Source organism: Oncorhynchus gorbuscha, unplaced genomic scaffold (genome assembly GCF_021184085.1).
Source record: "Oncorhynchus gorbuscha isolate QuinsamMale2020 ecotype Even-year unplaced genomic scaffold, OgorEven_v1.0 Un_scaffold_2274, whole genome shotgun sequence".
NCBI lineage: Eukaryota > Metazoa > Chordata > Actinopteri > Salmoniformes > Salmonidae > Oncorhynchus > Oncorhynchus gorbuscha.
The window spans coordinates 38,726-65,965 of record NW_025746829.1 but is presented as its reverse complement, the minus strand read 5'-3'; the positions used below and the strand labels follow the sequence as shown (position 1 = coordinate 65,965).

At 41.8% G+C, this 27,240-nt stretch overlaps 1 protein-coding gene across 1 annotated transcript in view; it reads right to left on the bottom strand.

Annotated features, from left to right (window-relative positions):
* Nucleotides 1-22,699, bottom strand: part of LOC124025537 (type I inositol polyphosphate 5-phosphatase 12-like) — a 40,752-nt gene extending 18,053 nt beyond the window's left edge. Inside the window, exon 1 of the mRNA XM_046338920.1 lies at nt 22,116-22,699. Coding sequence (XP_046194876.1) covers nt 22,116-22,166 — 51 coding nt within the window. The 5' untranslated portion in view covers nt 22,167-22,699. The remainder of the gene's footprint in view (nt 1-22,115) is intronic.
* Between the last annotated feature and the right edge of the window lie 4,541 nt (nt 22,700-27,240).

The window sequence follows — 27,240 nt, the reverse complement described above, 5'->3', positions numbered from 1 at the left end:
CTTAGGCTGCATATGCCTTACCGACAATCAAGCTGTTCAGTATCTAGTCTTGTGGGCGTCCAGTCATAAAAACGGACGGGCCTTCCACAGATCCACAGCTGACTAGTCAGACTAATGGTACTAGAGACGGGCTGACTCACATTATGATGCAATTACAGAGTACTTACAGAGGGAGTAGCTCCTTTATAACTTAACACAACGTCTCTGTTTTCAGTCTTACTGCATTCAGATATTATCTCTACACCCACTCAGCCACATTAGTTCTCTCATTCATCAGGTTGTTGGAAGCTTAATGTCCACCTCAATGGGATTTCATCATGCTGGTTTTAAAAATCTCTCAATCTCTAGAATAAATGACTCTACTTAGACAAAACATAAAGGCTTTTACTATTGTCTGTCTCAATTCCCAGCATTAAAGTCTTCACCTCGCTATGAGGAAACCCTCGATAAAACCAATGTCCTTTTCTGTGTTCTCTGGGCGTTAACTGGCTTAAAGGAAGTGATGAAGGTGTTGCTCTTTTCACGGCTAAGCTGCAATCAAAACAAAGTATTACAGCTTCTGGACTGGGCCACAACAGTAGGAAGCCTGGGACTTACAACACTTATTCCTGTGTGTTCAGGTTGAGACACACGGCCTCGTCAACTTAGTGATGACAAAAGACCAGGCTTTCTTTCTACACAACCTCATTCCTATAAAAAAGCTTTGGAGTCGTACCATGGCTAGTAATGGAATTAGGGCATTTTCACAGTTTTCAGCTACAGTTCCAATCAGAGGTAGATTTATTTTGTTACATTGTGTTTGTTGTTATCTGGTCTGGTTGGTTTCACATTGCCAAAAATGTCAAACAAAAATTCCTAAACAAAACCACGTGTCCATGATCCCATCGAGGATTATCATGAAACTTCACGCGTGTCCCAATCTTCATACTACTTTGGCTTTGGTCTTCCAACCACACGCGGTAAGAAACAGAGCAATAGCTGCTCCAGTGGAGACGTGAACAGATTTAGTTCAGGGCCTTTCTGAGGTTCTCTAACTGCAGCTGCTGTTTGTATTGATTTTTCACCTTTATTTTAAAATCAGGGAGTCATACTGAGACCAAAGTCTCTTTTACAGATGAGCCCCGAGTTGACGAAGGATGACAAGGATAAACACATCAAGTAAGAACATCTACATCATCCAACTCAATTCAACGATAACACAACGTGTCTGATGAGATGCTGTGGAGACCAAAATATCTGATCAGCTGATAATAGCCTTCTTTTGAACATACTGTAGATCTAGGGAGTGTCCTGCTTAACCAGGGCACACAGGAAAGGTGACAATAACCACATGTTGATATCTGAACATACTGTAGATCTGGGGAGTGTCCTGCTTAACCAGGGCACACAGGAAAGGTGACAATAACCACAAGTTGATATCTGAACATACTGTAGATCTGGGGAGTGTCCTGCTTAACCAGGGCACACAGGAAAGGTGACAATAACCACAAGTTGATATCTGAACATACTGTAGATCTGGGGAGTGTCCTGCTTAACCAGGGCACACAGGAAAGGTGACAATAACCACATGTTGATATCTGAACATACTGTAGATCTGGGAGTGTCCTGCTTAACCAGGGCACACAGGAATGGTGACAATAACCACAAGTTGATATCTGAACATCCTGTAGATCTGGGGAGGCACATCATGTCTGGCCATGCTCCTACCGCCCAGATCCTCAGATGGACATGGTCCTGTATTGTACTGTACACCAGGGACATAATATCAACAAACACTAACAGACTGAAACAGCACTGGGATTCACACTTAAAACTACAGTCAAAACATCTTGCATGGCTGAATACTGACTACATTCATCTGGGTAATATCCTACATGGGTGAATACTGACTACATTCATCTGGGTAATATCCTACATGGGAGAATACTGACTACATTCATCTGGGTAATATCCTACATGGGTGAATACTGACTACATTCATCTGGGTAATATCCTACATGGGAGAATACTGACTACATTCATCTGGGTAATATCCTACATGGGAGAATACTGACTACATTCATCTGGGTAATATCCTACATGGGTGAATACTGACTACATTCATCTTGGTAATATCCTACATGGGTGAATACTGACTACATTCATCTGGGTAATATCCTACATATTGTGAAACGTCCATGTTCCATCCATATGGAGCCTAGTGTCCCATCCATATGGAGCCTAGTGTCCCATCCATATGGAGCCTAGTGTTCCATCCATATGGAGCCTAGTGTTCCATCCATATGGAGCCTAGTGTTCCATCCATATGGAGCCTAGTGTTCCATCCATATGGAGCCTAGTGTTCCATCCATATGGAGCCTAGTGTTCCATCCATATGGAGCCTAGTGTTCCATCCATATGGAGCCTAGTGTTCCATCCATATCCATATGAGCCTAGTGTTCCATCCATATGGAGCCTAGTGTTCCATCCATATGGAGCCTAGTGTTCCATCCATATGGAGCCTAGTGTTCCATCCATATGGAGCCTAGTGTTCCATCCATATGGAGCCTAGTGTTCCATCCATATGGAGCCTAGTGTTCCATCCATATGGAGCCTAGTGTTCCATCCATATGGAGCCTAGTGTTCCATCCATATGGAGCCTAGTGTTCCATCCATATGGAGCCTAGTGTTCCATCCATATGGAGCCTAGTGTTCCATCCATATGGAGCCTAGTGTTCCACTACCCTTGTGTTCCTCCTCTTAACAATAGTTCCCTTATTTCAAGCTGGAGTGCAAAAGGAGAACTTTGTTACATTTCAAAATTACAAACCACAAATACAAGGGGAATCTAAATGATATTTACAGATACAGGAAATGAGTACAAGGTAGTACAACCGAAGGCAATGTGGTGTCCCTAATGGCACCCTATTCCCTATGTAGTGCACTACTTTTGACCAGAGCCCTGGTTAAAAATAGTGCACTATAAAGGGAATAGAGTGCCATTTGGAATGGAATGCATCCATTGCCACACAGTAGCAGGTAATGTAATTGGAGCCAAACACCTTTAAATGTCCCCCTACTAGCCCTTCCTGTCCCCCTACTAGCCCTTCCCTTTTCACCTCCCAATTCCCCTGAGCCCCTGACCTCTGATAAACACATGTATTACTAATGCAGATGACGACAACAACTTACCCATAATGCAACCGTAGGCCTCTTTCACATCCTCAAAACAGTACGTCACAACTACTACTATAAAGCCTGTTCCGACACTATCAACACTCTGTTGTAAACAAAACCATGTGTTAAATAAAAAATAAAAAGTGTATACCATGACTATTGACATTATAATCAAAAGTTTAATTTGCACTGATCCCTCTCTGGCTGCCAAGGTGTAGGGTGAAGTTGCCCCTCGATGCTGATCTCCTGTCAGTTTTAACTGTTAAGCCTATCGGATTAGGGGTGGGGACACTGATCCTAGATCTGTATCTAGGGGAAACTTCACCCTCCTCCCGCTGCCAAGGCGGGAGGAGGAGGGAGGATGTGGGACGGACTGTGCAGCTGTGCTGCTTGACATTCCGGGGCGCTCCAGCCTCCTGACATGCACCAGCTGAGGGGGAACAAAGAGCACTTTGGGTTTCCTAATTCAGCTGCTTGTTGGTAAACTGACTCTGGCCACGGAGGCTGCAGTGCAGAAGAGATCCTAAACAGAGCATGCCTCCCAAATGGCACCCTATTCCCTACATAGCGTACTATATTTGATCAGGGCCTATAGGGAGCCAGTTGGGACACAGCCAGGGAACTAGCGAAGGCCAGATGAAGCTGGAGGGCAGACGGAGTACGATACCTCATCTCTGCTCATCAGAGCCCTATGGGCCGCACATGTGAAGTCTAATAGGAGGGTGTAGTGTAGGGTTTTGCTGCAGCTGAGTAACAGTGGGGTTGTCACAATGGTCAGTCACAGCTCTGCTCCACCACAGGCAGTCATTAGCTAGATGAACAGTCACCAGGATAATTACTGATAGTGATTATATCCGTTTCCTTTTCCAGACAGGCAGCAGCTCACTGCTTCCCTGCTTTCATTTCTCATAATGACCCCTGATCCCCCAGAAACGTGTGTTTTCCCATCTCCTCGGACCCTACTTTTGACCAGGGTCCATGTCCCTCTCCCACAGGCAGAGGAACAGTGGAAGGGCTGACATCACCACATCACTACCTCTGGAGGGCATCAGCTACAGTATCACTATGCTCCACTCTTGTACATAACCTTCAGGTCAGTATCACTATGCTCTGGTCTTGTACATAACCTTCAGGTCAGTATCACTGTGCTCCAGTCTTGTACATAACCTTCAGGTCAGTATCACTGTGCTCCGGTCTTGTACATAACCTTCAGGTCAGTATCACTGTGCTCCAGTCTTGTACATAACCTTCAGGTCAGTATCACTGTGCTCCGGTCTTGTACATAACATTCAGGTCAGTATCACTGTGCTCCAGTCTTGTACATAACCTTCAGGTCAGTATCACTGTGCTCCAGTCTTGTACATAACATTCAGGTCAGTATCACTGTGCTCCAGTCTTGTACATAACCTTCAGGTCAGTATCACTGTGCTCCAGTCTTGTACATAACATTCAGGTCAGTATCACTGTGCTCCAGTCTTGTACATAACCTTCAGGTCAGTATCACTGTGCTCCGGTCTTGTACATAACCTTCAGGTCAGTATCACTGTGCTCCAGTCTTGTACATAACCTTCAGGTCAGTATCACTGTGCTCCAGTCTTGTACATAACCTTCAGGTCAGTATCACTGTGCTCTGGTCTTGTACATAACCTTCAGGTCAGTATCACTGTGCTCTGGTCTTGTACATAACCTTCAGGTCAGTATCACTGTGCTCCAGTCTTGTACATAACCTTCAGGTCAGTATCACTGTGCTCCAGTCTTGTACATAACCTTCAGGTCAGTATCACTGTGCTCCAGTCTTGTACATAACCTTCAGGTCAGTATCACTGTGCTCTGGTCTTGTACATAACCTTCAGGTCAGTATCACTGTGCTCCAGTCTTGTACATAACCTTCAGGTCAGTATCACTGTGCTCCGGTCTTGTACTTGTATAACCTTCAGGTCAGTATCACTGTGCTCCACTCTTGTACATAACCTTCAGGTCAGTATCACTGTGCTCCAGTCTTGTACATAACCTTCAGGTCAGTATCACTGTGCTCCGGTCTTGTACATAACCTTCAGGTCAGTATCACTGTGCTCCGGTCTTGTACATAACCTTCAGGTCAGTATCACTGTGCTCCAGTCTTGTACATAACATTTAGTATCACTGTGCTCCGGTCTTGTACATAACATTTAGTATCACTGTGCTCCGGTCTTGTACATAACATTTAGTATCACTGTGCTCCGGTCTTGTACATAACATTTAGTATCACTATGCTCCGGTCTTGTACATAACATTTAGTATCACTATGCTCCGGTCTTGTACATAACATTTAGTATCACTATGCTCCGGTCTTGTACATAACATTTAGTATCACTGTGCTCCGGTCTTGTACATAACATTTACATGTACATAACCCGCCTTCATTTGTATATTCTCTCTCAAATAGCTGTCTATAGATTCACCAGTCCATACTTTCATGAACACTGTTATTACAGTCCACCCTAACAGTAATGACATATATGAAGAGACACAAGAGAACAATCAAGAACCTCTGGGTCCAATAGCAGACAGCCACCTCTTGAGAATGTACATAACTCTACACAGCCACCTGACAAGATCTGACTAGTTCACAATCTCTTTTTAATGAGCAGATCATTGTGACTGTATACAGGAGCTTCTTATTAAAGGATTCACACCCCCCTTGACTTTTTCCACTGTTTGTTGTGTTACAGCCTGAATTTAAAATGGATTACATTTAGATGGTGTGTCACTGGCCTATACACAATACCCCATAATGTCAACCAAAAGAATATTCCAGAACTTGCATCCTCTCTGCAATAAGGCACTAAAGTAAAACGGCAAAAAAATATATTTTATGTCCTGAATAAAAAACTATTATGTTTTTTGGTCAAATCCAACACGTCACTGAGTACCACCCTTCATATTTTCAAGCATGGTGGTGGCTGCATCATGTTATGGGTATGCTTGTCATCGGCAAGTACTAAGGAGTTTCTTAGAATGAAAAGAAAGGGAATAGAGCGAAGCACAGGCAAACTCCAAGAGGAAAACCTGGTTCAGTCTACTTTCCAACAGACGCTGGGAGACAAATTCAACCTTTCAGCAGGACAATAAACTAAAACAAGGCCACGTATACACTGGAGTTGGTTACCAAGACAACATTGAATGTTCCAGAGTGGCCTAGTTACAGTTTTGTCTTTAAAAATCTATAGTAAGACTAGAAAAATGGCTGTCTAGCAATGATCAACACCCAACTTGACAGAGCTTGAAGAATTTAAATATGAATTTGCAAATATTGTACAATCCAGGTGTCCAAAGCTCTTAGCGACTTGACCAGAAAGACTCAGATGTAATCACTGCCAAAGGTGATTCTAACATGTATTGACTCAGGGGTGTGAATACTTACACTACCATTCAAAAGTCTGGGGTCACTTACAAATGTCCTTGTTTTTGAAAGAAGAGTACATTATTTGGTGGATTAAAATTATGTAAAATTGATCAGAAACTGTAATCGATCCCACAAATGCTGATGCTCCAGATACTCAACTAAGTGTAAAGAAGGCCGGTTTTATTTATTCATTCTTTAATCAGGACAACAGTCTTCAGCTGTGCTAACATAATTGCAAAAGGGTTTTCTAATGATCAATTAGCCTTTTAAAATGATAAACTTGGATTAGCTAACACAACGTGCCATTGGAACACAGGAGTGATGGTTGCTGATAATGGGCCTCTGTACGCCTATGTAGATATTCCATTTAAAAAATCTGCCGTTTCCAGCTACAATAGTCATTTACAACATTAACAAGGTCTACCCTGTATTTCTGATCAATTTTATGTTATTTTAATGGACAAAAAAATGGTCTTTTCTTTCAAATATAAGGACACTAAAGTAAAACGGCAAAAAAAATTTCTAAGTGACCACAAACCTTTGAATGGTAGTGAATGTAAATGAGATTTCTGCATTTCCTTTTTAATACATTTGCTAACATTTCTAAAACCATGTTTTCACTTTATTATGGGGTACTGTGATGTCACTATGGGGTACTGTGATGTCACTATGGGGTACTGATGTCACTATGGGGTACTGTGATGTCACTATGGGGTACTGTGATGTCACTATGGGGTACTGTGATGTCACTATGGGGTACTGATGTCACTATGGGGTACTGATGTCACTATGGGGTACTGTGATGTCACTATGGGGTACTGTGATGTCACTATGGGGTATTGTGATGAGTGTGTAGATGGGTGAGATTATTTTAAATATATAAATATATATATTCGATTCATTTAGAATTCCGGCTGTAACACAACATGTGGAATAAGTCCAGAGGTTTGAATAGTTTCTGAAGGCTCTGCATGTCCCTACCTGCATGACAACACTGAGGATGTGCAGATGCCTTGAAATAGTTTTAAAATCATCCTTGTGAATTTAGTTAAACTGTTTTACCCAAACAGAACCTGTTTGAATCCCAGATTTCCCCTTTAAAAACAGGTTAGAGATATGCAGCACTGAAGAGCAGCCAATAGCCTAAATCTGTTGTTTGAATCCCAGATTTCCCCTTTAAAAACAGGTTAGAGATATGCAGCACTGAAGAGCAGCCAATAGCCTAAATCTGTTGTTTGAATCCCAGATTTCCCCTTTAAAAACAGGTTAGAGATATGCAGCACTGAAGAGCAGCCAATAGCCTAAATCTGTTGTTTGAATCCCAGATTTCCCCTTTAAAAACAGGTTAGAGATATGCAGCACTGAAGAGCAGCCAATTAAATCTGTTGTTTGAATCCCAGATTTCCCCTTTAAAAACAGGTTAGAGATATGCAGCACTGAAGAGCAGCCAATAGCCTAAATCTGTTGTTTGAATCCCAGATTTCCCCTTTAAAAACAGGTTAGAGATATGCAGCACTGAAGAGCAGCCAATAGCCTAAATCTGTTGTTTGAATCCCAGATTTCCCCTTTATAAACAGGTTAGAGATATGCAGCACTGAAGGGCAGCCAATAGCCTAAATCTGTTGTTTGAATCCCAGATTTCCCCTTTAAAAACAGGTTAGAGATATGCAGCACTGAAGGGCAGCCAATAGCCTAAATCTGTTGTTTGAATCCCAGATTTCCCCTTTAAAAACAGGTTAGAGATATGCAGCACTGAAGAGCAGCCAATTAAATCTGTTGTTTGAATCCCAGATTTCCCCTTTAAAAACAGGTTAGAGATATGCAGCACTGAAGAGCAGCCAATAGCCTAAATCTGTTGTTTGAATCCCAGATTTCCCCTTTAAAAACAGGTTAGAGATATGCAGCACTGAAGAGCAGCCAATAGCCTAAATCTGTTGTTTGAATCCCAGATTTCCCCTTTAAAAACAGGTTAGAGATATGCAGCACTGAAGAGCAGCCAATAGCCTAAACTGTTGTTTGAATCCCAGATTTCCCCTTTAAAAACAGGTTAGAGATATGCAGCACTGAAGAGCAGCCAATAGCCTAAATCTGTTGTTTGAATCCCAGATTTCCCCTTTAAAAACAGGTTAGAGATATGCAGCACTGAAGAGCAGCCAATAGCCTAAATCTGTTGTTTGAATCCCAGATTTCCCCTTTAAAAACAGGTTAGAGATATGCAGCACTGAAGAGCAGCCAATAGCCTAAATCTGTTGTTTGAATCCCAGATTTCCCCTTTAAAAACAGGTTAGAGATATGCAGCACTGAAGAGCAGCCAATAGCCTAAATCTGTTGTTTGAATCCCAGATTTCCCCTTTAAAAACAGGTTAGAGATATGCAGCACTGAAGAGCAGCCAATAGCCTAAATCTGTTGTTTGAATCCCAGATTTCCCCTTTAAAAACAGGTTAGAGATATGCAGCACTGAAGAGCAGCCAATAGCCTAAATCTGTTGTTTGAATCCCAGATTTCTTTAAAAACAGGTTTGAGATATGCAGCACTGAAGGGCAGCCAATAGCCTAAATCTGTTGTTTGAATCCCAGATTTCCCCTTTAAAAACAGGTTAGAGATATGCAGCACTGAAGAGCAGCCAATAGCCTAAATCTGTTGTTTGAATCCCAGATTTCCCCTTTATAAACAGGTTAGAGATATGCAGCACTGAAGAGCAGCCAATAGCCTAAATCTGTTGTTTGAATCCCAGATTTCCCCTTTAAAAACAGGTTAGAGATATGCAGCACTGAAGAGCAGCCAATAGCCTAAATCTGTTGTTTGAATCCCAGATTTCCCCTTTAAAAACAGGTTAGAGATATGCAGCACTGAAGAGCAGCCAATAGCCTAAATCTGTTGTTTGAATCCCAGATTTCCCCTTTAAAAACAGGTTAGAGATATGCAGCACTGAAGAGCAGCCAATAGCCTAAATCTGTTGTTTGAATCCCAGATTTCCCCTTTATAAACAGGTTAGAGATATGCAGCACTGAAGAGCAGCCAATAGCCTAAATCTGTTGTTTGAATCCCAGATTTCCCCTTTAAAAACAGGTTAGAGATATGCAGCACTGAAGAGCAGCCAATAGCCTAAATCTGTTGTTTGAATCCCAGATTTCCCCTTTAAAAACAGGTTAGAGATATGCAGCACTGAAGAGCAGCCAATAGCCTAAATCTGTTGTTTGAATCCCAGATTTCCCCTTTATAAACAGGTTAGAGATATGCAGCACTGAAGAGCAGCCAATAGCCTAAATCTGTTGTTTGAATCCCAGATTTCCCCTTTAAAAACAGGTTAGAGATATGCAGCACTGAAGAGCAGCCAATAGCCTAAATCTGTTGTTTGAATCCCAGATTTCCCCTTTAAAAACAGGTTAGAGATATGCAGCACTGAAGAGCAGCCAATAGCCTAAATCTGTTGTTTGAATCCCAGATTTCCCCTTTAAAAACAGGTTAGAGATATGCAGCACTGAAGAGCAGCCAATAGCCTAAATCTGTTGTTTGAATCCCAGATTTCCCCTTTAAAAACAGGTTAGAGATATGCAGCACTGAAGAGCAGCCAATAGCCTAAATCTGTTGTTTGAATCCCAGATTTCCCCTTTATAAACAGGTTAGAGATATGCAGCACTGAAGAGCAGCCAATAGCCTAAATCTGTTGTTTGAATCCCAGATTTCCCCTTTATAAACAGGTTAGAGATATGCAGCACTGAAGAGCTCCAATAGCCTAAATCTGTTGTTTGAATCCCAGATTTCCCCTTTATAAACAGGTTAGAGATATGCAGCACTGAAGAGCAGCCAATAGCCTAAATCTGTTTCCCCTCCAAGATACACAAGAGATATTTCCATGACTGCATTCCAAAATGACACCCTATTCTCTATATAACACACAGTTTAACCAGACCCCTTTGGGGCCCTTCTCTATATAACACACAGTTTAACCAGACCCCTATGGGCCATTCTCTATATAACACATAGTTTAACCAGACCCCTATGGGCCATTCTCTATATAACACATAGTTTAACCAGACCCCTATGGGCCATTCTCTATATAACACATAGTTTAACCAGACCCCTATGGGCCATTCTCTATATAACACAGTTTAACCAGACCCCTATGGGCCATTCTCTATATAACACAGTTTAACCAGACCCCTATGGGCCATTCTCTATATAACACAGTTTAACCAGACCACTATGGGCCATTCTCTATATAACACATAGTTTAACCAGACCCCTATGGGCCATTCTCTATATAACACAGTTTAACCAGACCCCTATGGGCCATTCTCTATATAACACATAGTTTAACCAGACCCCTATGGGCCATTCTCTATATAACACATAGTTTAACCAGACCCCTATGGGCCATTCTCTATATAACACAGTTTAACCAGACCCCTATGGGCCATTCTCTATATAACACAGTTTAACCAGACCCCTATGGGCCATTCTCTATATAACACATAGTTTAACCAGACCCCTATGGGCCATGTGGGGGACACAGCCACTGCATGCACAGTGAGGTGCAGGTACATGTGCAAAGGATTGCTAAGCTTGATGTAAGCGCTGACTCTGGGTCTGATTTAAGATGTGTGTAAAGAATGTATTGCACAAATCGGAGGACTCACAGCTCCAGTCATTGACGTGCCAGTGCAAGTCGTATGTTCTATTCCAGATTCTGGAGAAGCAGAGCGATGGCTAGGACTCATGCATTCAGCGTGTGAGCATTTCGAATACAGTCAACTCCTGACATTGAAGTGCACATCGAATGCAAGCTCAAACACTAATGGTTGCATGTTCCCTATGTTTGTGCACTACTTTTGACCAGAACCCTATGGGCCTATATACAGGATGGGGAACTATTTAGGATGCAGACATTGTCAAATACTTTCTTAAAATGGTTTCAGATGTCTTCATGCTCCATTTGGTTCATACAGTGACACCATACTGAGTGTGTGACATGTGAGTGTCAGACACAGGTACGCAGGCAGACATCCAGGTTAAACATGATACTATAGAAGATGTTAACTTGACATACAGGTACTGAACAAAAGACACAGAAAATTGCATTCTCATGGAGACTATAGGAGGGGCAGGTGAATGTTAAGTTCCCTGTTAAGTTATACCTCGCCTGTTCTGTCAGCCTACCTCACCTCAGTCCATTCATTGAGTGGAGACAGTCACAGCAGGTGATTGTTACCATACAGTGTAATGTTGTGAAATCATCTTGAGAGTGAACACCCTTTCTGTTGTTCCATGTCGAAATCAAGGTCAATCTTGTCAGTGTCGGTCCTCATTTACCTCCAGGATTTAAGTGCGACAGACTTTGGATGACATATACTGAAATGGTCAATAGGGCTCTGGTCAAAAGTAGTGCACTTTATGGGAATAGGGTGCCCTTTGGCTGTGTTCTCATTTCATTTACAAACACAATGTGTTGGTTGGGTTCTGTTCATTTGAAAGCCATCGTACACATGCAAAATTGAAATCTTACTACCTCTCAAAACTACCTGATGCTCAGCCTGTGTGTGTGTGTTGTAAAACCCTGCTGAACAGAGTAAATGCAGTTGTCTCTGTCAGTCTGAAAGGTTCATGGGGAAAGGAAGTGGCTCCATGACATCACAGTTGTCCTCCAAATTGCAGAGAGATAGATAGGATGCCATTTGGGACACTATTCCCTACATAGCTCACTACTTTTGACCAGAGCTCTATGGGCCCTGGTCAAAAGTAGTGCACTATATAGGGCATAGGGTGCTATTTGAGACTCACACAGAGAGACGGATCAGGAGGAAGTGGTTGACATGGTACAGCGGTGACTGTCATGACCCGATGCTAGACACAGATGGGCAGACACAACATAACACTGAGCTCAGCAGTACACCCACAGAGAGTGGACAGAGTGAGAGAGAGAACAAGAGATGGTATGGGGCCTACACCTGTGGTGGCCTAGGTAGTCTGGTAAATCTTGTCCAATGCCCAGTCTAGAACACACTAGTCAATAGTCTACCTTTCTCTCACACAGGCTAATCAGATCATTACTGTTGATTTGCCAGTCTTAAGAACAAGTCAAATATGCTTCGTACTAGAGGTTAGACCGATTTAATTGGAATTTTTATAACAATCTGTAATCTGCATTTCTGATTTTAATTAATATTTTAATTTTAATATCTATGTTAACTACACACGGTGCTAGGTTGTCTTTTCCTGTGTTGCAATTTATCATTGAATCACAGCCTACATCGCCAAATGGGTGATTTAACAAGCGCATTTGCGAAAAAAGCACTGTCGTTGCACCAATATGTACCTTAGCATAAACATCAATGCCTTTCTTAAAATCAATACACAAGTACAGTGCCTTGCGAAAGTATTCGGCCCCCTTGAACTTTGCGACCTTTTGCCACATTTCAGTTGCAATAAACATATCCAGGTGTTAGAATGGCCAAGTCAAAGTCCAGACCTGAATCCAATCGAATCTGTGGAAAGAACTGAAAACTGCTGTTCACAAATGCTCTCCATCCAACCTCACTGAGCTCCAGCTGTTTTGCAAGGAGGAATGGGAAAAAAATTTGGTCTCTCAATGTGCAAAACTGATAGACATACCCCAAGCGACTTACAGCTGTAATCGCAGCAAAAGGTGGCGCTACAAAGTATTAACTTTAAGGGGGCTGAATAATTTTGCACGCCCAGTTTTTGATTTGTTAAAAAAGTTTGAAATATCCAATAAATGTCATTCCACTTCATGATTTTGTCCCACTTGTTGTTGATTCTTCACAAAAAAATACAGTTTTATATCTTTGTTTGAAGCCTGAAATGTGGCAAAAGGTCGCAAAGTTCAAGGGGGCCGAATACTTTCGCAAGGCACTGTATATATTTATATAACCTGCATATTTAGTTAATATTGCCTGCTAACATGAATTTATTTTATCTAGGGAAATTGTGTCACTTCTCTTGCGTTCTGTGCGTCTGAGTCAGGGTATATTCAGCAATTTTGGCCACCTGGCTCGTTGCGAACTGTGTGAAGACTATTTCTTCCTAACAAAGACGGCCAACTTCGCCAAACGAGGGATGGTTTATCAAAAGCGCATTTGCGAAAAAAGCACAATCGTTGCACGAATGTATCTAACCATAAACATCAATACCTTTCTTAAAATCACTAACTAGGGAAATTGTGTCATTTCGCTTGCGTTCATTGCACGCAGAGTCGGGGTATATGCCACAGTTTGGGCCGCCTGGCTCATTGCGAACTAATTTGCCAGAATTTTACATAATTATGACATAACAATGTAGGTTGTGTAATGTAACAGGAATATTTAGACTTATGGATGCCACCCGTTTAGATAAAATACAGAACGGTACTGTATTTCACTGAAAGAATCAACATTTTGTTTTTGAAATGATAGTTTCCGGATATGACCATATTAATGACCTAAGGCTTGTATTTCTGTGTGTTATTATATTATAATTAAGTCTATGATTTGATAGAGCAGTCTGACTGAGCGGTGGTAGGCAGCAGCAGGCTCGTAAGCATTCATTCAAACAGCACTTTTGTGCGATCTGCCAGCAGCTCTTCGCAATGCTTCAAGCATTGCGCTGTTTATGACATCAAGCCTATCAACTCCCGAGATTAGGCTGGCAATACTAAAGTACCTATTAGAACATCCAATAGTCAAAAGGTATATGAAATACAAATGGTATAGAGAGAAATAGTCCTATAATAACTACAACCTAAAACCTCTTACCTGGTAATATTGAAGACTCATGTTAAAAGGAACCACCAGCTTTCATATGTTCTCATGTTCTGAGCAAGGAACTTCTTGGCGCACCCATTCCGTTAGCAGGATCATTTGTCAACATCCGCTGAATTGCAGAGCGCCAAATTAAAATTAAATTACTAAAAATATTTAATTCTCATGAAATCACAAGTGCTATATAGAAAAACACAGTTTAGCTTGTTGTTAATCCACCTGGTGTGTCAGATTTCAAAAAAGCTTTACAGCTAGAGCAAACCAAGCGTTTATGTTAGGACATCTCTCTCAGCAGACAAAACATTACAAACAGCTAGCAGCAAAGTAGATTGGTCAAGACAGTCAGAAAAGCAATAAAAATGAATCGCTTACCTTTGATGATCTTTGGATGTTTGCACTCACAAGACTCAAAGTTACACAATAAATATTCCTTTTTTATATCCAAAATACCTACATTTGGTTGGCGTGTTTTGTTGAGTAATTCATAGGCTCGAGCGGTCACGACGGGGCAGACAAATTCCAAATAGTATCCGTAAAGTTCGTAGAAACATGTCAAACGTTTTTTCAAATCAATCCTCAGGTTGTTTTTACAATAAATAATCGATAATATTTAAACCCGAACTGTAGCTTTTTCAATGGGACAGAGAGAAAATGTCTGCTCCAAGCTGTTGCGCATGCAAAACTCTCCTGGCACCCAGCCATCCACTGACAATTATATGCATATTCTAGCTTCTGGGCCTGAGAAATAGGCAGTTTAATTTGGTTATGTTTTTCATCCAAACATCAAAATACTGCCCCCTACACTCAAACAGGTTAAACGTTAGCTTTTTTACATGGCACATTTTGCACTTTTACTTTCTTCTCCAACACTTTTTGTTTTTGCATTATTTAAACCAAATTGAACATGTTTCATTGTGTATTATATTAAATTAAAATAAAATTGTTAATTGTTCATTCAGTATTGTTGTAATTGTCATTATTACAAATATATGTAATGTATGTATATGTATGTATGTATGTATGTATGTATGTATATGTATGTATGTATGTATATGTATGTATGTATGTATGTATGTATGTATGTATGTATGTATGTATGTATGTATATATGAAATTGACAGATTAATCGGTATCGGCTTTTTTTGGTCCTCCAATAATCGGTATCGCCGTTGAAAAATCATAAGTCGGTCGACCTCTACTACGTACATCTAACAGTAGTTGTTAGAACACCCAGTAAAGGTTTAACCTGCAGACAATTGGGTCACCATAAAAACCATGAGTAATGAAGCGTCACTTAGACATGGGTTTCCCCAACTCGGTCCTGGGGCCCCCGTTCTGGTTTTTGTCCTTGCGCTACACAGCTGATTCAAATAACCAACTCATCATCAAGCTTTGATTATTTGAAATTAGCTGTGATGTGCTATGGGCAAAAAACAAGATGGTCCCGGGGCCCCCCCTAGGTACACAAGTTTGGGAAACCTTGACTTAGAAGACTGACGCACCAGATAATATTCAAACACTGGCACCCACTCTGCATGCAGATACTTATTAAACAATGTCCCATTTCAAAACCAATGCAATCAACCAATGTAACTAGGGCTGGGACAACACCAGTATATAGAGATACTCAATCAACCAATGTAACTAGGGATGGGACAAAACCACTATATAGAGATACTCAATCAACCAATGTAACTAGGGCTGGGACAACACCAGTATATAGAGATACTCATTCAACCAATGTAACTAGGGCTGGGACAACACCAGTATATAGAGATACTCAATCAACCAATGTAACTAGGGCTGGGACAACACCAGTATATAGAGATACTCAATCAACCAATGTAACTAGGGCTGGGACAACACCAGTATATAGAGATACTCAATCAACCAATGTAACTAGGGCTGGGACAACACCAGTATATAGAGATACTCAATCAACCAATGTAACTAGGGCTGGGACAACACCAGTATATAGAGATACTCAATCAACCAATGTAACTAGGGCTGGGACAACACCAGTATATAGAGATACTCAATCAACCAATGTAACTAGGGCTGGGACAACACCAGTATATAGAGATACTCAATCAACCAATGTAACTAGGGCTGGGACAACACCAGTATATAGAGATACTCAATCAACCAATGTAACTAGGGCTGGGACAACACCAGTATATAGAGATACTCAATCAACCAATGTAACTAGGGCTGGGACAACACCAGTATATAGAGATACTCAATCAACCAATGTAACTAGGGCTGGGACAACACCAGTATATAGAGATACTCAATCAACCAATGTAACTAGGGCTGGGACAACACCAGTATATAGAGATACTCAATCAACCAATGTAACTAGGGCTGGGACAACACCAGTATATAGAGATACTCAATCAACCAATGTAACTAGGGCTGGGACAACACCAGTATATAGAGATACTCAATCAACCAATGTAACTAGGGCTGGGACAACACCAGTATATAGAGATACTCAATCAACCAATGTAACTAGGGCTGGGACAACACCAGTATATAGAGATACTCAATCAACCAATGTAACTAGGGCTGGGACAACACCAGTATATAGAGATACTCAATCAACCAATGTAACTAGGGCTGGGACAACACCAGTATATAGAGATACTCAATCAACCAATGTAACTAGGGCTGGGACAACACCAGTATATAGAGATACTCAATCAACCAATGTAACTAGGGCTGGGACAACACCAGTATATAGAGATACTCAATCAACCAATGTAACTAGGGCTGGGACAACACCAGTATATAGAGATACTCAATCAACCAATGTAACTAGGGCTGGGACAACACCAGTATATAGAGATACTCAATCAACCAATGTAACTAGGGCTGGGACAACACCAGTATATAGAGATACTCAATCAACCAATGTAACTAGGGCTGGGACAACACCAGTATATAGAGATACTCAATCAACCAATGTAACTAGGGCTGGGACAACACCAGTATATAGAGATACTCAATCAACCAATGTAACTAGGGCTGGGACAACACCAGTATATAGAGATACTCAATCAACCAATGTAACTAGGGCTGGGACAACACCAGTATATAGAGATACTCAATCAACCAATGTAACTAGGGCTGGGACAACACCAGTATATAGAGATACTCAATCAACCAATGTAACTAGGGCTGGGACAACACCAGTATATAGAGATACTCAATCAACCAATGTAACTAGGGCTGGGACAACACCAGTATATAGAGATACTCAATCAACCAATGTAACTAGGGCTGGGACAACACCAGTATATAGAGATACTCAATCAACCAATGTAACTAGGGCTGGGACAACACCAGTATATAGAGATACTCAATCAACCAATGTAACTAGGGCTGGGACAACACCAGTATATAGAGATACTCAATCAACCAATGTAACTAGGGCTGGGACAACACCAGTATATAGAGATACTCAATCAACCAATGTAACTAGGGCTGGGACAACACCACTATATAGAGATACTCAATCAACCAATGTAACTAGGGCTGGGACAACACCAGTATATAGAGATACTCAATCAACCAATGTAACTAGGGCTGGGACAACACCAGTATATAGAGATACTCAATCAACCAATGTAACTAGGGCTGGGACAACACCACTATATAGAGATACTCAATCAACCAATGTAACTAGGGCTGGGACAACACCAGTATATAGAGATACTCAATCAACCAATGTAACTAGGGCTGGGACAACACCAGTATATAGAGATACTCAATCAACCAATGTAACTAGGGCTGGGACAACACCACTATATAGAGATACTCAATCAACCAATGTAACTAGGGCTGGGACAACACCACTATATAGAGATACTCAATCAACCAATGTAACTAGGGCTGGGACAACACCACTATATAGAGATACTCAATCAACCAATGTAACTAGGGCTGGGACAACACCACTATATAGAGATACTCAATCAACCAATGTAACTAGGGCTGGGACAACACCAGTATATAGAGATACTCAATCAACCAATGTAACTAGGGCTGGGACAACACCGTATATAGAGATACTCAATCAACCAATGTAACTAGGGCTGGGACAACACCAGTATATAGAGATACTCAATCAACCAATGTAACTAGGGCTGGGACAACACCAGTATATAGAGATACTCAATCAACCAATGTAACTAGGGCTGGGACAACACCAGTATATAGAGATACTCAATCAACCAATGTAACTAGGGCTGGGACAACACCAGTATATAGAGATACTCAATCAACCAATGTAACTAGGGCTGGGACAACACCAGTATATAGAGATACTCAATCAACCAATGTAACTAGGGCTGGGACAACACCAGTATATAGAGATACTCAATCAACCAATGTAACTAGGGCTGGGACAACACCAGTATATAGAGATACTCAATCAACCAATGTAACTAGGGCTGGGACAACACCAGTATATAGAGATACTCAATCAACCAATGTAACTAGGGCTGGGACAACACCAGTATATAGAGATACTCAATCAACCAATGTAACTAGGGCTGGGACAACACCAGTATATAGAGATACTCAATCAACCAATGTAACTAGGGCTGGGACAACACCAGTATATAGAGATACTCAATCAACCAATGTAACTAGGGCTGGGACAACACCAGTATATAGAGATACTCAATCAACCAATGTAACTAGGGCTGGGACAACACCAGTATATAGAGATACTCAATCAACCAATGTAACTAGGGCTGGGACAACACCAGTATATAGAGATACTCAATCAACCAATGTAACTAGGGCTGGGACAACACCAGTATATAGAGATACTCAATCAACCAATGTAACTAGGGCTGGGACAACACCAGTATATAGAGATACTCAATCAACCAATGTAACTAGGGCTGGGACAACACCAGTATATAGAGATACTCAATCAACCAATGTAACTAGGGCTGGGACAACACCAGTATATAGAGATACTCAATCAACCAATGTAACTAGGGCTGGGACAACACCAGTATATAGAGATACTCAATCAACCAATGTAACTAGGGCTGGGACAACACCAGTATATAGAGATACTCAATCAACCAATGTAACTAGGGCTGGGACAACACCAGTATATAGAGATACTCAATCAACCAATGTAACTAGGGCTGGGACAACACCAGTATATAGAGATACTCAATAGTAGAGTGGCAATGAAACAAAATACAAAGTGGGTTTTAGGAAAACAGCCTTAATGTTGGAAACAAAAATCATTATGTTGTCATCCAGAGTCACATGTATTTATTTTTCCAAACTACAGCACACAATATGTTACATCCAGCAGGTTAAAGGACCAAAGAGTTTTGGTCTGCTTTGTGTTTACATTTTTGCCATGGAAAAAAAAATATTGAGATACTGGTATCGTCCCAGCCTTAAATGTGACCCCATCCAGATGTACTGTGTGTGGGCATCTAAACCAACAGCAATGGGGTTGCATCCTATTCCCTATGCAGGCCCTGGTCAAAAGCAGTGCACTATATAGGGAATAGGGTGCCATTCGGGATGCACACTGTGGGCTGTTAGTGGACCAACAAGACAGGAGGTAGGCCTAGTGAGGGAGGGGCCCTCCTCTGTTAGTGAACCAACAGGACAGGAGGTAGGCCTAGTGAGGGAGGGGCCCTCCTCTGTTAGTGAACCAACAGGACAGGAGGTAGGCCTAGTGAGGGAGGGGCCCTCCTCTGTTAGTGAACCAACAGGACAGGAGGTAGGCCTAGTGAGGGAGGGGCCCTCCTCTGTTAGTGAACCAACAGGACAGGAGGTAGGCCTAGTGAGGGAGGGGCCCTCTGTTAGTGAACCAACAGGACAGGAGGTAGGCCTAGTGAGGGAGGGGCCCTCCTCTGTTAGTGAACCAACAGGACAGGAGGTAGGCCTAGTGAGGGAGGGGCCCTCCTCTGTTAGTGAACCAACAGGACAGGAGGTAGGCCTAGTGAGGGAGGGGCCCTCTGTTAGTGAACCAACAGGACAGGAGGTAGGCCTAGTGAGGGAGGGGCCCTCTGTTAGTGAACCAACAGGACAGGAGGTAGGCCTAGTGAGGGAGGGGCCCTTCTCTGTTAGTGAACCAACAGGACAGGAGGTAGGCCTAGTGAGGGAGGGGCCCTCCTCTGTTAGTGGACCAACAGGACAGGAGGTAGGCCTAGTGAGGGAGGGGCCCTCCTCTGTTAGTGAACCAACAGGACAGGAGGTAGGCCTAGTGAGGGAGGGGCCCTCTGTCTGCGCTTCTACCTGCTGAAACAGGTCCATCTGCTTTGTCTTCTGCCATGTTTAACCCCTCAATGCCTGCCAGTGCCTCAAGCTATGAAGTAGGAGTGAATATGGAGAGGAGAGGAAGAGAAAGGCCTAGGTATGGTTGCATGGGTATAGGAGGGAATGTCACCAACTGCACCTCAAAATAGGCATATAACATAATAGGAAAAAACTGCAGTACTCATTGCAACTTTTCCTTAGGCATTTGAAACAGATTGCAAAATCTAGTGAATAATTTAGTATCATTAATTAATTTCCAGGCAATATGTTTTCATTCAAAAAGGGATTAATGAAAAAGGATGGATGACTGACCATTGCCAGTTAGTAGTCACACCCAATTCTAAAATAAACCAAGGATAAGTCTTTTTCCACCACTCATATGGAAATGTTTGTTTTTAGGCCAACCTGGGTGTATGCAGACCAATAGTGTGTGTAGGCTATATCAATAACACACATTTTAAATTCTCGGCACATTTCAGACAAGGAGTTTTGTGATGCTGATAAATACTAATACTGTTGCAACAGTTGTGTTCTTGTAGGCTACAATGTATTATAAGCAGGTGCTGGTGCAGTAGTCTACAAACTGATACAACCTGGCATAGCGCACGGCCTACGAGTTTTGGGGAAATTAGCTTTAAAACTGGAACATTTTATCTCCGCCTCATGGCAAAAATGTGTAAAATACCACAACATTTGCTATAAAACGGCACATTTTTATCTATGTCCCATTGCACAGGGCTTGCATAGACCTTGCGGGGCCGTGAAACCGCGCTACACCACTGCCAATACAATGTTGCAAATATGTTATGCTATGACCCATATCCCTGAATAAATCTGTTAAACAAATAAGAGAAGGATAACTATCTATAGACCTACACCAACTCTGCTAAAGTGAACAACATACATGTGACAAGTAGGAACTACATTCAGGAAGTAAAGAGGGCACCTGACCAAAGATGGTGGATAAATGAAGATGGTTCACTCAAGCAGTTTACCATTGAAAAAATGGTCCGTTCCGGTCTACTTAACGGGGTGGGTCTCCCATAGATACTAATTCAGTAGCAGCTGGGTCTGGACCAGAAAGAAACATCGAGTGGGGTGTCTCGCTTCCTATTCCGTCTCTGACCTTGGCAGTAGCCAGCAGGTAAAGGAACCATATTCAGAATTGTCGACGCCAAGTTATACTAGCATAGAATTAGAACAATGTTTCACAAAATCAGATCAACTAAACCGTAGATAGTGCTGGCATATCACGGAATAAAACTGCCTGTTTATGGACAGAGGCGAAATTATGAGTCGACACGCTCAAAATACATCCTGCATGAATCCCAAATACTTCCTCATACGATTCCGCCTGCTCACTATCAGAACAACAAGCATAGGCAAATATGGTTGCCAACTGTAGCGTGCACTGGAGTCATGTTTTTCGGTGATACCTTCGAAAAAAGCTTTCAAGCAAATATAGGACAATTGCAATTCAACAACAGGTGTCAGCCCCCCCTATTAAACTTACCTTGGTGTAATATAAAATCCACAGCTCATTCAACCTCTCCTTCGAAGCCATTCTCCACCGTCCTGTGTATAATCCCTTGGTTTCAGTATGAATGTATCATTGTACTTTTACATTTGTTTACAATAAGAGCGTTAAGATTGTTTCCAGAAAAAAGGACGAAACATTGATCTCTTGTAACATCTTGGCAACATAGCTCGCAGTATCCAAAGTGATCGACAGACAGAATATTGTATGCTCTCCCCAAAGTTTAGCAGATTGCCAAATTAATTATAAAAGACATGGTTAAAAAACAACAATCTGCCGTGGATATCATATCAAGAGCAGATCAGGAATTCCAAAGCAAAATAAACCCGAATGAATATGATGATCCCCCAATTACGAAGTAATTCCCACGGACACAGCAGTCAGATGGTATCTTATTATAATACGGTTTACGTCTTAATATACAGTTATGCATCTCCTTCCATATCTACAGTAAAGTGTCGGCGCAGTGAAGCGGCAGGACGTTGACTCCACGTCGTTCTGTAGAAGTCTCCTAAACATCCACTTTTTGGAACGTTCAAGCAAACCCTCTGGCTTCGCGACAGACTGCGAGCGCACTGTAGTATGGACAGGTAATCTTCTTAAAGATACATACACCCTTTAAAAATGTCCATCTGAAAGTTATAACTAAACATTTAAACAGGACTTACAAAGGCTACAACATGTTGTATGTTATAATATTTACGTTATCAAATTGAATATGATGATGAAGCCCAAATATAATAAAACATTGTCATCTCACAAAATACACTCTTAGCAGCCCCATCAAACTAAACAAAGATAATAAAGAGCATCATTATCCTTCAAAAGAGAGAACAATGTGCATATTGAACTGACAGGCAATGTGGGGATTTCTGGGAAATGACAATAGTCTGTGCCAAATGTTCCCAAAGGATTTGTCCTAATTACTTGAATCAGCCTATGGTTAATTGGAATAGAGCTAGAAATCCATTTCTATGCTATAAACAGACATGTAGGGGCCGTTTCCCTGACACAAATTACTCCTAATACTGGACTTAAAAGCATTTTCAATGGGGATTCTTAATTGAGCTTGGTGTTTAGTCCAGGACTAGGCTGTGCCCTGGAAACCATCCCATAGTGTGTTTCTCTTGAGTCTTGCCCATTGCCCACTTGGCTTGTGGATCTCTCTCCTCTATAAACACAGCCATCCAAGCTGATCCCTCCCCTTTCCAGTGTTTATATCTGACAGTAAGAAATACAGAGCACTAAAGCCATAAAAGCAGAGGTATTAAACAAGGTATTAAACAAATATATAACCATGACGACAGGTACAGGCTTACAGTGAAACATCTATTCAACAGGGAACAGTATTGTACACTGTATGGATTTCCTATACTGGATCTTGTTAATTAATGTATTTGAACAAATGAGGGGTAGAAAGACACGTTATAGTCTCAGAGACCAAGAACTAAAATCTTGCGTAATTGCGTCATGAGCGATTGTGTGTACATAGGCTATATCATTGAAAAACAAATATGTAATTGAACATGTACAGTTAGTTGTGTATACGGAAGGAAAGAGCTTCCTTATTGTGTCAGTACAGATGGTTCCTTATTTTATGGTTCATTGAACAAATTACAAAAGACAGACAACAAAGAACGTAATAGTTTTACTTCAGCCAGTCAATATTTGTTGAGTTTTTTTTTTTTTACGGTCAGATTTTCAAAGATTTACTGATATTTTAACGTACCAACTCAAAGATGTTCAGTCAAAGGTGGAGCTTTGGGGAAACTACACTGTTGAAACGGGTTGGAGCTGGAAGGGATTGGGGTTGGTATCCCGGGCCGGTATCCTCGTGCCAATGCGATAAACACTGCCTCTCAATGACCTCACACTAGTCACTGAGGGGCTCCCGAGCGGCACAGCGGTCTAAGGCACTGCATCTCAGTGCTATAGGCGTCACTACAGATCCTGGTTCGATTCCAGGCTGTATCACAACCGGACGTGATAGGGTGGCACACAATTGGCCCAGCATCGTCCGGGGAACTGTGAATTACACCCCAGAGGCTGATAATAATTGATATACATAGGATTGGATAGACAATTTATTTTGATAAAGACTCAAGATTCAAATGTCTGGGTTTAGTAAATGTTTTTGTAAGAAGAGAAAAAAACGATATTTCTTGTATGACCAACTGACACAAGTTAGTGATTGTGTGTGATGGTGAATTTTTAACACAGAGCCAAACATAGAGATCCTATTAAATGTGTATTCTAATTCCTAATTCTATGGGGAAAACACTGGTCAACAGGAGGATGGCCACAACAGAACCTCCAGGCAGGCAGCTGTAATATTGCCATGGCAATGGCCTACATTCCACACCAGGATCTACCCACTACCCAGTGCTGGCTGGGTGGCCCTCTGTTGGGCCTAGCTGGGCCTCTCTCTCTATATGAAGGATGAATACAAAGCCACCCTCACTCACGTGCTGATTATAGACTGACAGTGTAAGAATATAATTATTTGTGTTAAGAATTCAGGAGCATAGGCTATACTGAAAAGATTTGGCATGGGTCCTCAGATCCTCAAAGTTCTACAGCTGCACCATCGAGAGCCTGACTGGTTGCATCACCGCTTGGTATGGCAACTACTCTGCATCCGACTGCAAGGCGCTACAGAGGGTAGTGTGTACGGCCCAGTACATCACTGGGGCCAAGCTTTGTGCCATCCAGGACCTCTATAACAGGCAGTATCAGCGGAAGACCCTAAGAATTGTCAAGGCTCCAGGCCACCCAAGTCATAGACTGTTCTCTCTGCTATCACATGGCAAGCGGTACCGAAGCAAATCTAGGTCCAAAAGGCTGCTTAACAGCTTCTACCCCCAAACCATAAGACTGCTGAACAGGTAATCAAATGGCCACCCAGACTATTTACATTGAAACCCTTTTTTATGCTGCTGTTTATTATCTATGCATATTCACTTTATCCCTACTTACATGTACTGTATATGTTTCCTCAATTACCTCGACGAGCCTGTACCCCCGCACATTGACTAACCGGTACCCGGTACCCCCACATTGACTAACCGGTACCCCCGCACATTGACTAACCGGTACCCCCGCACATTGACTAACCGGTACCCCCGCACATTGACTAACCGGTACCCCCACACATTGACTAACCGATACCCCCGCACATTGACTAACCGGTACCCCCGCACATTGACTAACCGGTACCCCCACACATTGACTAACCGGTACCCCCGCACATTGACTAACCGGTACCCCCGCACATTGACTAACCGGTACCCCCGCACATTGACTAACCGGTACCCCGCACATTGACTAACCGGTACCCCCGCATTGACTAACCGGTACCCCCACACATTGACTAACCGATACCCCCACATTGACTAACCGGTACCCCCGCACATTGACTAACCGGTACCCCCGCACATTGACTAACCGGTACCCCCGCACATTGACTAACCGGTACCCCTGCACATTGACTAACCGGTACCCCGCACATTGACTAACCGGTACCCCCGCACATTGACTAACCGGTACCCCGCACATTGACTAACCGGTACCCCTGCACATTGACTAACCGGTACCCCCACACATTGACTAACCGATACCCCCGCACATTGACTAACCGGTACCCCCGCACATTGACTAACCGATACCCCCGCATTGACTAACCGGTACCCCGCACATTGACTAACCGGTACCCCCACACATTGACTCGGTAGCAGTACCCCCTGTATATAGCCTCTATAGTTATGTTATTGTGTTTCTTCAAAAATAAAACTTTTATTGTGTTTGTATTGTTATTTTTTAATTTACAAGCTTTTTTAAAGTAAGTAAGCATTTCCCTGTAAGGTCTGTTGTATTCGGCGCATGTGACAAATAACGTTTGAATTGATTATTTGATTTTTGAGGATACTCAAAAGAACTGAAGAATCGATCACTGCGGGACTGTCTTTATTATGTCCAGAAAAACGGATTTAACACCACCTGTAAATACACACTGCTTTCATTCTTTTAAATCATTATCCAACCAGCTGCATGCAGCCTGGTCCAGGCCAATTGACGAAAGCCTCTGAATACGGTACTGAGTGATCCATAGTGTCGGAGGCTTTAGACGGGTCAATAAAAGAGGCCGCGCAGTGTTTCTTCTTATCCAAACAATTAAGAAAATAATTTAAAACCGAAGAAGTAGTAAAGATGGTCCTTTATTTAATCTGGTCTGAATCCTGACTGGTGTACATTTAGAATACATTTCCTAGTTAAAAAGGATATACATTTAGGTTTTCCAAGGATTCTAGAATTGTTAATATAATAATAATATATGCCATTTAGCAGACATCCAAAGAGTCATGTGAAATTCTAGTTCAATGAAGATGCTCTAGAGCTCAGAAGCTACAGATCACCATCTTTGTTCAATGAAGATGGAGATCACCATCTTTGTGGATGAGTATATGGGCCACCTTCCAGACCCTGGGAATTGTACCAGGAATAATTGTAAGGTTAAAAATAATAGTTGTTATTCTGCATTCAGAGGAGCAGAAAGCTGCAACAAGAAAGGATCAAGCAAATCAGCCCCAGTGGATGTTTTTTATCATCAATCTTGTGAAAGACGTCCTGCACATCACAAGTGGAAAGCTGTTGAAATGAAAACAAAGATTCACTAGAGATTGACAGAATTTCCATTGAGCCAATTAAAGTCTGGGAGAGGGGCAGGCAGTCGACTGGTTGACCAGGTTCAACTGAACCACGACTTATTTCAAATAAAAAGCCTTCCAAGATCAAATGAAATGTTTCTTTTTTGCACCCCTGCATATTTGCCCAATGTTGTATGATGTTTTGATTTTTATTTTCAAAAAACATTATAGAGGCCTGATTGTTGATCATGATGTCCTGTAACATTGCAGGCTTTTCAGCCTTATAATTTGATATAATTTTGCCTTCTACTTTTTCTCTAGGAAATGCATAGGTTTAAAAAAATACATATTTTATAAGATATTCTTATGATATTAGTGTGTTATCATTTTGCACATCATTTAATACAGTAGGCCCCAGTAGCCTGCCTATTTGCTCAGATATTCAGGCCATGAATCGA